The 14,747-nt window shown below is 42.2% G+C and overlaps 1 protein-coding gene across 2 annotated transcripts; it reads left to right on the top strand.

The window, feature by feature from the left end:
* LOC146712568 (uncharacterized) lies at positions 1 to 12,872 on the top strand. 2 transcript variants are annotated; one of them, XM_085452205.1, is made up of 6 exons: positions 1 to 97; positions 10,507 to 10,548; positions 10,637 to 10,906; positions 10,998 to 11,237; positions 12,143 to 12,418; positions 12,525 to 12,872. In XM_085452205.1, the coding sequence occupies exons 1-5, from the start codon at positions 61 to 63 to the stop codon at positions 12,388 to 12,390; spliced, it is 837 nt and encodes a 278-aa protein (XP_085308331.1). In that variant the 5' UTR covers positions 1 to 60; the 3' UTR covers positions 12,391 to 12,418; positions 12,525 to 12,872. The 2 variants fall into 2 exon arrangements, with proteins under 2 accessions (XP_085308331.1, XP_085308330.1); XM_085452204.1 differs by having other exon boundaries at positions 10,995 to 11,237.
* Positions 12,873 to 14,747: the final 1,875 nt, after the last annotated feature.

Here is a 14,747-nt window from a genome sequence, read left to right as displayed (position 1 = left end):
AGTCTCCTGAGAGGAGGGTGAGGTCGGAGGCAGTGAGGAGCTCTAAACGGGACTGTGAGGATGAAAATGAGGCTGCTGTCTGTGATCCTGCTGCACGGTAAGAAGAATTTCCAACCTCTGATCCAGCACACACTCTGAAGGAGCTGCTTTTTCAGTGTGTGTGTCTCCTTTACACACAGAGATGTTTGGAGTGTGTCAGTATGTTCAGTATGTGTTCAGCTTCTGTCTGCTTGCTGTGCAAACACATGCAAAAATAACACACAAACAATAACTATAATACAGAAAAGGGCCATTAGATTAATAAATAATGTGGGGTACAGGGACCATACAAATGCACTCTTTGTCAAAATGCAAGCTATTAAATTCCAAGACTTGGTGAAGCTTAAAACAGCGCAAATAATGTATAAAGTAAGAAATAAATTGCTTCTAAAAGAAATCTGTAAATTGTTCATAGAAAGAGAAGGTGGGGATAACTTAAGAGGGAAATGGAATTTAAATACAAAGTGCTAGAACAACTTTAAAAATCTAACAGAAGAAATAAAAGAAATGAAAACATAAACCAGTTGAAAATAAAATATAAAAAACTTATTTCAAATAATTATAAGAATGACAAAAACAGGGTTAACCCAGCACGGTGATGTTGCTGTAAATGGTGTTGTAGTTCTTTTCTGTTTGTTTGTTTGTTTTCATAACTTGTGAATCTGCAGATTTACACATTCTGTCTTTTTCATATGAAAAACTTACTTTTGCTTCATATGTTGTTTGTTTAATTTAAGACTAAAAGAAAATTAAATGAATGAGAGGTCAAACTTGAGGGGGTAGGGACAAATAACTATATACTTCTGGTTATTTTGTAACGATTGTGAGGCACATGTGTGAAAGGAAATGAACTGAGCTGGATCACAGTGTGTGTGCATTAACTTCAGTATTGTTTGGAAAAACTTCTTCCTGAGAGAAGGTTTTCATAAACCCTGCTTCTGTGCTCACAAGTCTTTATGCATCAGAGCTGTGTGCCTTTATTTCTATTTATTTCTATTTTTGACTTACTGTTTAGAGGCTTCATTGACCAGCACCTCCATCTGACGGTGCTGGAGATCGTTTTGGTGTATTTTATATTTAAAAAAAAATTGTTTTGTTTTGTTTTTCAAAGGGGAAAGTCTGCACGTTCATGTGGACACAAGCCTGTTCATGATACGAGTCAGGGTGATGCGGGGGTGGGATTGACAGTTTCTAATGAAAAGGACACAGAAAGAGAAAGAGAAGGATGAGACCGTTACACTAGTCTGTACTTGTCAAAACTGGCATCTTACACCATGAAACTGTTCTTACACTGTTGTTTTATAACCCGTTCAAAACACTGACATGAGTCCACTATCAGATAAGATCATTTGTAACCTTCACTAAAGCTGTTTCTGTGCTGTGATGAAACCTGACTGAAACTCTTCAAATAAACCATTCCTCTGCAGATGATCTGTTAGCTGTTTGACAACTACTCTTTCAAGGATGTTTGATATGAAAGGAAGGTTGGAGATTGGCCTATAATTAGCTAAGACTGCTGGGTCTAGAGATGCTTTTTGAGTAAAGGTTTAACTACAGCCAGCTTGAAGGCCTGTGGTACATAGCTGATTATTAGAGATAGGTTGATCATATTTAAGATTGGAGCATTAATTAATGGCAGGACTTCTCTTGGCAGTCTTTACAGATTATTTTTTTCAAAAGTAATTAGTTACTTTATTACTAGAGATGGGTACCGGTATCCGGTGCCATTATTGCACCGGTTCTGACATAAAGGGTAGTAACCAGACCGAAAGGCAGCGTACATTTCGTTTTTTGTTTTTTTTGGTAGTGATGTGCAGATCGATCCTGAAATATCGATTCCTCCGATACCAATCATTTATGTTCTAGAATCGATTCTCACATTAAAATATCAATATTTTAGTAATTTTGAGTAAATTTGTAGTTTATCATTAACAGGAACACAGTGGAAAGAAACTATAACATTGGATTGTCTACATTTGAAGGAACTACTTCCTCTTCCGCCTTTCATAGTCATGTGCGAAATACGGCTGTATAAACATGTTGCAGCCCCTTGGCGCGCGCACTCACAACAATGGCTGAGTGTAATTGGACTTATGTGCGGACTTATTTTACCTCCACAAACAGCTGACACGTGGTTTGCAATCCATGTGGCAAAAAAGTGAGGTATTGCTGCAACATCACTAACCTTGTCAAACACCTCAGAGTAAATCATATCACAGAATATGACGAGCGTATGTTGAGGCGAACTGAAGAGGAGGACAGGGACAGGTGCTGCTAGGGCGAGACAGACGTCTCTCACGGAGTCCTTTAGTGCTGCAGGCAGGCAACGTGTTCAAATAGCACAACTTCAGTTTTTTTATTTCTATATGATGAACTCTGCATTATTAAGTGATAAGAACAAGTAATCTGATGTCCTGTAATCATTATGACGCTATAATTTGAGATACAATAAATAAAATACGTTTTTGTACAAAGTATCGTATCGGATCAGTATCGTCGATACCACCCTGAATATTACTTGGAAAGGAAATCTTAACCCTACCATAGAACCAAGTCTGCCAGAGCTTATATTATATTTTTACCTGCTGTGGAGCCATTTTTGGGAGCATTTCAAGTTGCTATACATCAATACAACCATTACAGCCTAAATTTTAATAATATGTCTGCATTAAGTGCATAGTAATTACATAAATTGCAAAAAAGTGCAATAAACTACAAAAAAATTGAAAATCGTTTTTGCTTTTTTAACATATATTTGTAGTTAGAGAAATTTAAGAGGCTTATCCCTCAAAACTGTAAATACAAAAAAGTTGCACAAAATAGTTTCCCACCACAGGAAATTTATTTTGAGTGTCTTCATGGTTTTATTTTTGAAATACACCAATTTCTATACACTGCAGGAAAAACGAAAATAAATATTATAGTGCAAATTTGCAAAAAAAAAACAGCATGTGCATCAAAATAAACTATTTCCAGCAGTGCAATATGAGTCCTAAGCATCCCAGAAACAACACAGAAAGTCATAAAGTCAAACATAACTTTTAAAAACACCAGTATAGGCTCATGAGGCCTTGATGGTAAAAAACTACATTTCCGCGAAAATGACGTCACTTCCGGTTTCGGGCAGGTAATGGCGGACATGCGATAGTTCGTGCTGATGGACTAGGAAGTGTTACAAACAGCTGATCGGATCGGCAAAGCGTGTTTCTGGAATATTATGTTTTTTTTCCTTCAAGTGCTTTTTATGCAGTTTTTGCAAAGCTATATGTGGAAGGAAACTGTGACCAAGGACAAGCTGATGGCATAAGATGTAAGTACAACTCCTTTCATATGCAAAAAAAATTATTGTGCTAGCTCACGTGGTTGCAGTGCTACCGGGATTTAAAAATAGTTACGCAAAACGGAGCGTGCCCGCTCTGACCGGTTTTAAAGGGTTAAATAATCAGGCCCCATCTTATCTTAATGACCTTGTAGTACCATATCACTCTATTAGAGCACTTCACTCTCGCTCTGCAGGCCTACTTGTTGTTCCTAGAGTATTTAAAAGTAGAATGGGAGGCAGAGCCTTCAGTTTTCAGGCCCCTCTTCTGTGGAACCAGCTTCCAGTTTGGATTCAGGAGACAGACACTATCTCTACTTTTAAGTTTAGGCTTCAAACTTTCCTTTTTGCTAAAGCATATAGTTAGGGCTGGACCAGGTGACCCTGAATCCTCCCTTAGTTATGCTGCAATAGACGTAGGCTGCCGGAGGATTCCCATGATGCATTGAGTTTTTCCTTTCCAGTCACCTTTCTCACTCACTATGTATTAATAGACCTCTCTGCATTGAATCATATCTGTTATTAACCTCTGTCTCTCTTCCACAGCATGTCTTTATCCTGTCTTCCTTCTCTCACCCCAACCGGTCGCAGCAGATGGCCCCGCCCCTCCCTGATCCTGGTTCTGCCGGAGGTTTCTTCCTGTTAAAAGGGAGTTTTTCCTTCCCACTGTCGCCAAAGTGCTTGCTCATAGGGGGTCATATGATTGTTGGGTTTTTCTCTGTATCTATGAAGCGCCTTGAGGCGACTTTTGTTGTGATTTGGCGCTATATAAATAAAATTGAATTGAATTGGATGTTATTCCATCCAAATTCTCATTATAATCAGCTTGAATCTGTTATATATAATCTTTGATTTTGACTTTGCGTGCACAACCAATCAGAAAAATGTGAACAGCCAAAGTGCTAAAGTGAGGTTTGGCATCTGGGGCAACCCTAAGATCACTAGAAGATCAGCAGATGTAGTGGTGGGCAGATCAATCCAAGTATCGTTAACATTGATTTATATGGATCAGTACAAGTGTAATGAGATTGGTGCTTCAGTTTCTGTTTCTCTCCTGTATGCACTGATGAGGTTTCATCAGAGGCAGCCTGGCTGCTGCTTCTTTCAAGTGTCACAGCCCGGGCCGGTTCCCTTTTCTCCCCTCTTGTACTTTGATGTTTTCCTGTCACATGACCCAACAGCGCTAGGCAAACAAGCAAGCAGGTTCAGCTAGCCAGGCCCGCTCAGCACTGCATCAATGACAGAGAATATCCTGGTAGATGGCTGTGGGAATAGTAATAATATTGTTATCTTCAGACTTAATTTTCACAGTGAAACTGGCTCATTCTTATGTATCCAACTGAAAAAGTATTTATGCTAAGACCCTTATCTAATACATTTACCTTAGTGATGCTCATGAACACCACAGTCACTGCAGATGGATAGAAAGATACTTTATTGATCCCACAAATGAAATATTTCTGTTACACCAGCATCAGTCTACAAATAACAGAGCTAAAATAATAATAAAAAACTAATGTAAAAATCAAATTAATTAAAAGCAGTAAAGGTCAGACTGACATAGGAAGAATTTCATGTTCTTCATGGCAGCCGGGTTGAATCAGTCTGAGGGATGAGGAAGCTCTGCTGCCTCAGCAGTGAGGACTGTGATGGTCGTGCATGATAGAGAGCAGTTTGTTCAGTGACCTCCGACCCTCACTGGCTCAAGACAGTCTAAATAATTCACCACAGTGCTGCAAGCTAACCTGTTTATCCTGCACAAAACTACCCAGGATTTTCATGTACTAATGGAAGAACATGAAATAAGCATACCTTACTTTGTTTTGCAAGACATTTCACATTATGAAAGTACATCACATACAGATAGGGCTGCCACAAACGATTATTTTGATAGTCGACTAGTCACAAATCGGAAGATTAGTTAGACTAATCATATCATGCATCCATTGGACGTACAACGTACACCAGCACGCATCTGCTCTAATATAACTATCATTAGCTTAGAGCTTTAAGTGATTAAGATATGTGCTATCTAAAAATAAAGACAAGATGACAGTTTTAGATTTAGATTAGATTTAGATTTAAGTATTTATTGTCATTGTCAGAAAACAATGAAATTGCGTTTGGAGCTTCCGTACAACCCGGAGCTTCCGTACAACCCAAGATGGCGGCGCGCACAGACGCAGCGGCCCGGAGCTCCTACATTTTTGCACTTTTGGTGGTACTGGGTATTATTTCACACAGTCTGGGGTTACTTCAATACAACAGAGACGATCTACTACAACTAAGCCGTGGAGATCTTCAACTAACATCCGAGTATCTCATCCCCCCCGGAGTTCGTTAAGCAACCCCCGGGGCTACCCGCAACAGCAAGCCGCAGGAGGAGACGTTGCGAGCAGAGGCAGAAGAGGGGCAGGCGGGGAGGCTTGTGGGCACGGCTAAAGACTAGTCCGTTTAAACCACCACTCCCAACCATATTCCTCTCCAATGCCCGTTCAATCCGTTACAAACTGGATGAAATACGACTGCAGATCGCCACTAGACGGACTTTTAATAACTGTTCGTGCATGACAGTTTATTGACTTTAAATTAAATTTGCAGATTGTTTCGGTGAAGTTTAATAAAGTGGGCCGTCTGCTCCTTGCTATCTAAATGTCATGGTCTGCGGCCCGGCCGTGGCTGTTAACTCCACACCTGCACCCCATCCCAGGCGATCATCAGGTGGACTATTTGATCCAGCCCAGCCTGCTGCTCCACGCCAGTCCGTAGTCGTCTCACAGCGGTAACGTACACCTACGGGAAAGCGATTGTGAAAACTCATCTGTCCGAACTAGCGCTAATTCCTGTGCACTCAGATAACAACTCGCCGTGTTTTTTTGAGCCACCTGCCTGTCCACCTGCCCGTCTGGAATTTGGATCGCCTTCAGTACTCGCCACCTCGACTTTCCTTGAGCTGCCCCGCGGACACTCACCCCTCCCTCCGGCTCCCACAGCCCCGCTGTCACCGTAAGACTCATACTCTTCCCCCACGTATGCTGCTATTTCCCCGCACCCCAATAATTCTTTTCCTTTTTCTGTTGCAGCCTCCCACAGTCCTGTTTTCGGCGTTCCTGCGTGACTCATCTCCCGGTCCCTTGGTTTCTCTAGTTTCACGTGTGTTTTCCTTCTACCCTCCCGGGACACCTTCAGTTAAAATAAAGTTTATTTTCTCATACTCCTGTGTGTGTTGGCTCTGCTTCTGGGTCCAGCTTGTGCGCAGAACTTCGGTTCATGACACTAAAATATAACAGGACATTCTCGAGCATGGCAGCACGGTGGCACGGTGGTTAGCACTGTTGCCGCACAGCAAGAAGGTCCTGAGTTCAATTCCAACATCATTCTTTCTGTGTGGAGTTTGCATGTTCTCCCCGTGTTTGCGTGGGTTCCCTTCGGGTACTCCGGCTTCCTCCCACCATCCAAAGACATGCAGCTTGTGGGAATAGGCTAATTGGATAATCCAAATTGTCACTAGGTGTGAATGTGAGTGTGAATGGTTGTCTGTCCCTGTGTGTTGGCCCTGCGACAGACTGGCGACCTGTCCAGGGTGTACCCCGCCTCTCGCCCTATGACAGCTGGGATAGGCTCCAGCGCCCCCCGCGACCCTGAAAAGGATAAGCGGAAGCGAATGGATGGATGGATTCTCGAGCATCTCATACTTCTGATAATCAGCTGTCTGCTTGACATTTATTCAGCTGTGTAAAAACTACAACTTTAATCTCAGCCAAACCGATTTACTCAGGAACAAATAAAATACTGAAAAAAATGTTTTAAGTTATCTAAGTGACTTATGCATCATGTTTAACCTGAGTAGGGAAAGACGGCGGTGGGTTTGAAAATGATTTGCCGGGAGTCCGGTGCTCTCACGGCTCTAGTGAGCCTAGCCCCCGGCTAGCTATCGAGCTAGTGTTTAACAGACGTCTCCGAAAACATCGGAGCGCTTTTGAAAATATGTGGTGTCTTCCCTGGTGAACATCAAGTTCACCAAGGAAGACACAAAGGACAACTGTTTGCCTTTCCTGGACTGCGCTGTGCACATTGAAGAGAACGGCAACCTCGACATCGAAGTTTACCGGAAGCCCACACACACGGACCAGTACCTCCTCTTTGACTCCCATCACCCTCTGGAACACAAACTTGGAGTAATTAGGACCCTACACCACCGGGCAGAACATGTTCCCTCTAAGCCTGAAGGAAAAAAGAAGGAACACACACATGTAAAGGAAGCTCTCAAAACGTGCGGCTATCCTAAATGGGCGTTCTTAAAGTCAGCAAAGAGGCACAGAAAAGAAGACCAGACACCAGCTAGGGAGGATAAGAAGGACAGACGCAACAACATCGTCATCCCCTATGTAGCCGGTGTATCAGAAAAACTCAGGAGAGTTTTCTCCAAGCATGACATCCCGGTGCATTTCAGACCCAGCAACACGCTCAGACAAAAACTGGTTCACCCGAAAGACAAAACGCCAAAACACAGACTTAACAATGTGGTGTATGCTGTACAGTGCAGCGAGGAATGCCCAGACCTCTACATTGGAGAGACCAAACAGCCACTTCACAAGCGCATGGCACAACATAGAAGAGCCACCTCCACGGGACAAGACTCAGCAGTCCATCTGCATCTTAAGGATAAAGGACACTCTTTCGAGGATGCCAATGTTCACATTTTGGACAGAGAGGACAGATGGTTTGAAAGAGGAGTGAAAGAAGCATCTATGTCCACTGTGAGCGACCGTCTTTGAACAGAGGCGGGGGTTTACGACACCAACTCTCTGCCATCTATAATCCAGTTTTGAGATCCCTTCCCAGACACCTTAACGCCCACTCACATCCTGGGCCATCTGATCTCAGGAATTCGCATGATAAGGTGGGGCCAGGTTTCACAATGAACACACCCGAAACTCTGGCTGATTGGGACCCACACCCAGTTTCACACCTTGGCTCAGGCGATTAGAGGATCATCAGGGGGTCCTTTTGTCCCTCTGTGGGGGGTTACTCCCACTAGGTTTATATCTGGGACTCTCCACCATTTGACCTTAGAACTGAAGAAGCTTCTCGGATGAGAGGTGAAACGTCTTCAAGTAACTTAAAGAAGTCCAGACGCTTTTCTTTGCAAGCTCCTTTGACTACGATGACCTGGATGACTGAGAACCTTCACAGATATGTGGTGTCTTGATAAACTGAGCAGATATTTGAGGTTTACACAGCTACATTCTCGCCTGTTAAACATTTATTTTGTGACCCAGAAAGAATAATAAAAGTAGTAGAACTACCTAGCTGCCGCCATTGTTGGCAACTGGGACACAGCTTCTTCTTCTCCGGGGTTTAACGGTAGCTGGCATCCTTGTACATGCAGTGCTGCCATCTTCTGTTTCTATCTGTTATTACACTCTTAAATCCTGCTACTTATTCCTGCGGCTTTTGGGATCTTACAAAGCTTCAAACGACGTGTCAACTATTAAATTAGTCGACGATTTTGATAGTCGACGTAATCGTGACTAGTCAGCTAATCGTAGAAGCCCTACATTCAGATGATTCAAATCCTGACTTCTTTATACTTCCAGTTTATGACATCACACTAAGCAGTCCTTCTCTTTAAATCTAAGCTCTCTACGTCCTCTCCTGTGCTTCTTTCTTATCTTTCTCCATCTCTGAGTGACATTAGCTCTCTTTCTTTCCTCTCTTTGAAATACAGCAGCTGGACCGTTAACTGTAACACACTGTGAGACAAACTGCACACAAATAGTTTGTGTGTTTGCTGATGTTTGTTGTGCTCATAGAAACGCTGCATTTGAAATGACCTGACATATAATAAACCGTTACTCCCTTTATGCTCACTCCTCTTCAGCAGGGCTAGCTAGATGCTGAAGTAGCGCTAACACAACTTACCTTACAAGGTCCCTTTACTACGGTTCAAGCCGTGCACCTGTTTTATATATGCGCTGAATAGTTTTCTATACCAGATCGCTACAAAAGGTGCAGCCTTACCTAATGTCCACCTACTGTTACTCGTGTATATTAAGATTTAAACATCTATTTTGTATTGGTATGGCGAGTAGCCTTCAGTAATAGTAATATATCTCACAGCAATAGTACATTCATGCAGTTATAAAACGCATGATAATATATAAAGTAATCCAAAGTACTCAGAATACATTACTCACATTGAGTAACGTAATGGAATACGTTACAAAATACATTTTTGGGGCATGCATTTTTCTAATCTGTAGTGGAATACATTTTAAGAGTAACCTTCCCAACACTGGATTTAAGTATACTTTACTTTGTTTGACAACATGAAAGATCTTCACATACAGGTCCAATATGTGATTAAAATCATGGCTTGTTTACATTTCCAGTTCATGACATCACACTAAGCGATCCTTCTCTTTAAATCTAAGCTCTCTACGGCCTCTCATGTGCTTCTTTCTTATCTTCTTATCTTTCTCCATCTCTGAGTGACGTTAGCTCTCTTTCTTTCCTCTCTTTGAAATACAGCAGCTGGACCGTTAACTGTAACACACTGTGAGACAAACTGCACACAAATAGTTTGTGTGTTTGCTGATGTTTGTTGTGCTCATAGAAACGCTGCATTTGAAATGACCTGACATATAATAAACCGTTACTCCCTTTATGCTCACTCCTCTTCAGCAGGGCTAGCTAGATGCTGAAGTAGTGTGACTTACTGCCCCGCCCACTTTTACCACTTAAGCACAGTAACAAAGTATCTGTACTTTGGTAATGCCCACCTCTGTTGATGAATCATGCAGGGTTTATGCAATTTTTTTTTTTTTACACACCCTATAAGAGAATGAAGCTCGTACACCAGGAGTGTCTCCAGGTCTCGAGAGCCTGCAGGTTTGATATCTCACCCTGGGTCAACACACCTGAATCAGATGATTAGTTCATTACCAGGCCTCTGGAGAACTTCAAGACATCTTGAGGAGGTTACTTAGCCATTTAAATCAGCTGTTTTAGATCAAGGACACATCTAAAACCTGCAGGACACCGGCCCTCGAGGCCTGAGTTGGCCAACCCCGTAGTACACCTTCACACTTTCTCTGACCTTCAGTGACCTCTGACCTTCAGTGACCGCTGTCCTCCTGTTGCAGGTGTGTGTGTGCTGCATCTCTCTGCACTGACTGTTTCTGCAGGTGAGTAGATGGAAGTGAAAACCATCAGTGAGACTCCAACAAGAACACAAATACATTTACTCTGTCTGTGTATCTGTCTGCCCTTCAGTCTCTCTGAGTGTAAGTCCAAATTCAACAACGCTCTTCACTGGTAGTGGTCTAGCAGCTCTGACTTGTGATGATGATGATGGAAAAACAGTTGATGGATGGACAGTGAAGAGGTCCAGAGGAGGACGCACTGAGAGGTGTGGAGCAGCTGCAGGATTTGTTCTTAAAAATTCTCATTGTCAACTCATGTTGGACAAAGCCTCTGATGGAGCTTACTTCTGTGAAAGCTCATCTGGGCAGCGTAGTGATGAAGTCAACATCGTTGTTTCAGGTACAGATGTTCCAGCTGTGTCTGTATGACTCTGTGTATTGGTGGAAGTCTGTCTCTGTATCACTCTGTTTGTGTCTCTGTTGGTAAGCAGGTTCCCTGATCCTGGACATCCCTTCATCTCCTGTGTGGACAGGAAGTAATGTGACTCTGCTCTGTCAAAGCAAAGACGGTAAACAGGGGAACTCTGATTTTTATAAAAGTGTTGAAAGGATTGGATTTGATCCTGAAGGAAAGTGGATTCTCATTAATGTTCAGAAGTCTGATGAAGGTCTCTACTCGTGCTCAGCTGGTGTTGATAAGAAGTCTCCTGAATTCAGGCTGACAGTCAGAGGTCAGTGCAATGATCTTTCTTATTCAACCTCTTTTCCTGGACTTTAGTAGAAATGTCATAGAGATCAATGAAAGGTGGTAGGTTATATCTTACTTTATCGATACATGTTCTCTTAATGTATTCAGGTCACATAAACAGAGCAGCCAGAGAAAATTATCCCATCATTACAAAGGTTGGAATATTAAAGAAGGAACAAAGAAGTCCATCTTCACTGTGGTGGCACAAAACCTCTATTTGACTTTAAAACTCTGCTGGATTTACTAAAGAGACTCAGTGTCAGGTTGTGACTGACAGATGTGAACATTAGTTTCTTTTCAGGCCCATGTTTCTCTTTCAAGAGGAGAATATTTAATATAAATATAAATGTGAGTCACTAAGGTTTAACCACAGAGAAAAGCACATCTCATTGCTGCTGTGAAAGATGCAGGGAGTCTGTTTGGAATGAGACCATCTCCTCTGCTGATCGGGCCCACCACAGTTGACACACCTGTCCATTGGTATTGTAGGCAGGCTTGCAGTCATGTGTGTGAGGACAGTACAGGAGAGGACTCAGGATAGGCAGAATCCCTCGATCCAATCGTCTGCAGTTGATCCTGATCTAACTCATTTATTCTATAATGCTGATTTCTGTCTGCGGTCTTGAGATGAATATGAGAGAAGAAGATGGGTACGCCCAGACCGTCACTGCACTCCTCTCCATCCTGTGCCTGATAAAGTCCATAAATAAAGACTTTCATGACAGACAGTCTCAGTGTAACCTCAGTGTAACCTGAAGATCCTTTCTTTAGTCTTTCAAGAATTCAGACAGCTCTGTCTATCAGTGAGGAAGCTTCCACAGACTACTGGAACTGATGAGCTGACCAGATAATAAACTGACTGAACCATCTTTGTCATTGTTCCTGCAGATCCTCCTCCTGCTAATGTAAAAGCTCCTTCTTCTACCCCAATCACTCACTCTTCTAGAACATCAAGCCCCCAAAGTACCAGTAAAAAAGACCCTGAAGACACAAATAAAAAAAACCCTCGTGGTAACAATAAACCAAAAAAGGAAGATGAGGAGGATGGGTGGTACTGGTCCCCATCCTCTGGCCCTCCTCTCACAGCCTTCATCATGTCAGGTCTGGTTTCTGTGGTTCTCCTGGTTCTGGTTTGAGTTCTGCTCCTTTGGAGGAAGCTAAAAGGTAAGACGTGTGTCGGCTGAGTCACAGAGCACATACATGTGTGTGTTAGGGAAGGTCAAAGTTCACCAGCTTCGAGCTGAAATCACTGATGTTTGTCTCTGAACAGGAAAGTGAGGACGCACTCTGCCTTATGGAGGACCTTCATCCTGCTGTCTCTGATTGGCTGCTGTTCTGTGACATCATTGGCCCCTCCTGAAGCTCCAGTATAAAAGCAGGGGGTGTGTCAGCTTTGCTGTTGTATCTTTACTGTGGGCCTGTGATTTTACATGTTTGGTCTTATTATGCAGCACTTTGTGTTTTTTTTAAAAATGCTTTTAAGTAAAATATTTTGGGACGTTTAAAGGTTTTCCTGCAGCTCTGCAATGACTTGTATTGTCAGACATGACAGCTGTGACTGTGTGTGTATTACACAGGTTTTGCGCTGTAATAATAAACTATTAAAGTTTCACACCACAAACACATTAATGTCCGAGTCTTTGTTCAAGACTGCTGGAGAACAGCTGGTCTCCAAGCACAGCACCATGACAGGGTTGCAGTCAGTAGAAAAAACAGAAGATGTTCCTGCTCATCAGTGGGATGATATGTGATCAAGACTGTTAAACGGATGTTAATCCAGCCGCCGACCACGCCCACACTGCCTCAGCTCCCCAAATGTTTTAAAGTTAATGTTACAAAGGTTCCTGTTTCTTCCTGCCCCCTTTTCCCCTTACTCTCCCTCACCTCACCAGACTTACATTGTTTCCATTTCTCTCCTTTGAAAGGCTCTAGTTTGCCCTCAATTGCACTCATCTGGCACACATTATATAAGGACTGCACACACTTACAGATCACCTTTTTTGCTTCCACATGATGCAGCAGCTAAGAGTTTAGCCATGTGTGTCTCCCTTTAAGTTACGCTACATTACCTTCTTGATGCGTTGAAGTTGGGCGCTGAGGAGGACTGAATAAAATAAAAAAACAAAAGACACATTGTAAATATGATACTCACTAAAATCATTTTCTTTAACTTTGACTGATCTTTTCATTTTAAAATGTCCTAAGTTAAGTCGTTTAAACTAGAAGTCAGGGACATTGCAGCTGCCATTCCATCTTTGCACCAGTAGGTGTCAGTGTTAAACCACAGTTTGCTCTTTTGTTGGCAGTGTCCAGGTGTGACAGTGGGATACGCGATAACTCTGTTTGATAACAGAGAATATGTGAGATGTGTTTGGGAAAAGTTGGTGCACAGCTGTAATACTGTCAAGTAACGAAAGACTGCATAAGTATGAGGAGGAGGAGATAATGGTGACAAGCCACGCCTCCCCGTCTAACCGTTCCTCTCCTGTTTACAGGACACATGTATAACTGTCCACAGGTGCTGTGATAACTCTGTACCACAATATCAATAATGTTATATTGGTGTCATGACGATCTGAGAAATCTTAAATCATGACTTTAATTTACTGCAATGCTGCTTTTATATCTCCAGCTTCTTTACTTTGATATTTAATCAGATCTCTAAGTGATGTGTTTTTTCTTTTTTACAGGCATTTTGTATTCTTTGAACATCCACCACTTGTTTTTATGTTTTCTACTAAATGTTAGATCTTTGGATTTGTATCACACAAAGTTACAATGTTGTTAGATGCTTTATTATTAAGATATTTGGGTGATATAAGGACTCACAGTCCAGTTCCATGGTGTGGATGCGTATTTCTTTTGCGTCTTTACTGGATCCAGCTGTTGTGTGTATGCAACATAAGAATCTGTCTCCTTACGCCGTTCATCTCTGTTCCACTGACGTTAATAACCAGATCACATCTGTCTGCATGAACCTGGAAATCCACCATCCTAATGGTCCCGTGTCTTCTGTCCACTGAACATCAAACAGGACTGAGAGCATCTCTGCTGTGCACACTGTTCACCATCATCATGGATCCATTGCTGAAACTCATGAACAGTGATTGGTTGGATTCTGTGTAGATCAGGACATAACTGTAGTATGATCAGTGTTGCCTGTAATATACGTGACCTAAAGCCCCATCCTTCTTTTATTGAAATAATGTGAAATCTTACAGCATCACACTTCCATCTACAGATGATCAAGCTTGGTTTAAACTTTCTTTTTTATAAAGAGGTTCCTGTTTGGGCATTCTGTGAGGATCTTGCATGTCCTCCCACAGTCCACAGATATGCATCTGAGGTTAACTGCTGAGTCTAAATGAGCTGCGTGAATAATTGTGGCTCTGAGTGGAAAAGTTCCAATGATCGCTCTATGAATCAGACTCTTCAGTTCACTTCAGAGAGGACAGTACTGATGAATATCATGAGACCTTTGCACACACAGTAA

This window comes from Copadichromis virginalis, linkage group LG3, assembly GCF_057382275.1.
Source record: "Copadichromis virginalis isolate Kocher_CV1m ecotype Utaka linkage group LG3, C_Virginalis_male_GT1.1, whole genome shotgun sequence".
Classification (NCBI taxonomy): domain Eukaryota; kingdom Metazoa; phylum Chordata; class Actinopteri; order Cichliformes; family Cichlidae; genus Copadichromis; species Copadichromis virginalis.
This window is presented reverse-complemented; position numbering and strand designations above follow the sequence as displayed.

Bases quoted from the DNA above. Each gene is read 5' to 3' on its own strand.
- LOC146712568 (XM_085452204.1), top strand. From the start codon at position 61: ATGAAAATGAGGCTGCTGTCTGTGATCCTGCTGCACG. The intron at 10,549-10,636 runs GTGAGTAGATGG...TCTGCCCTTCAG, and splicing joins TGCACTGACTGTTTCTGCAG to TCTCTCTGAGTGTAAGTCCA. The intron at 11,238-12,142 runs GTCAGTGCAATG...TTGTTCCTGCAG, and splicing joins ATTCAGGCTGACAGTCAGAG to ATCCTCCTCCTGCTAATGTA.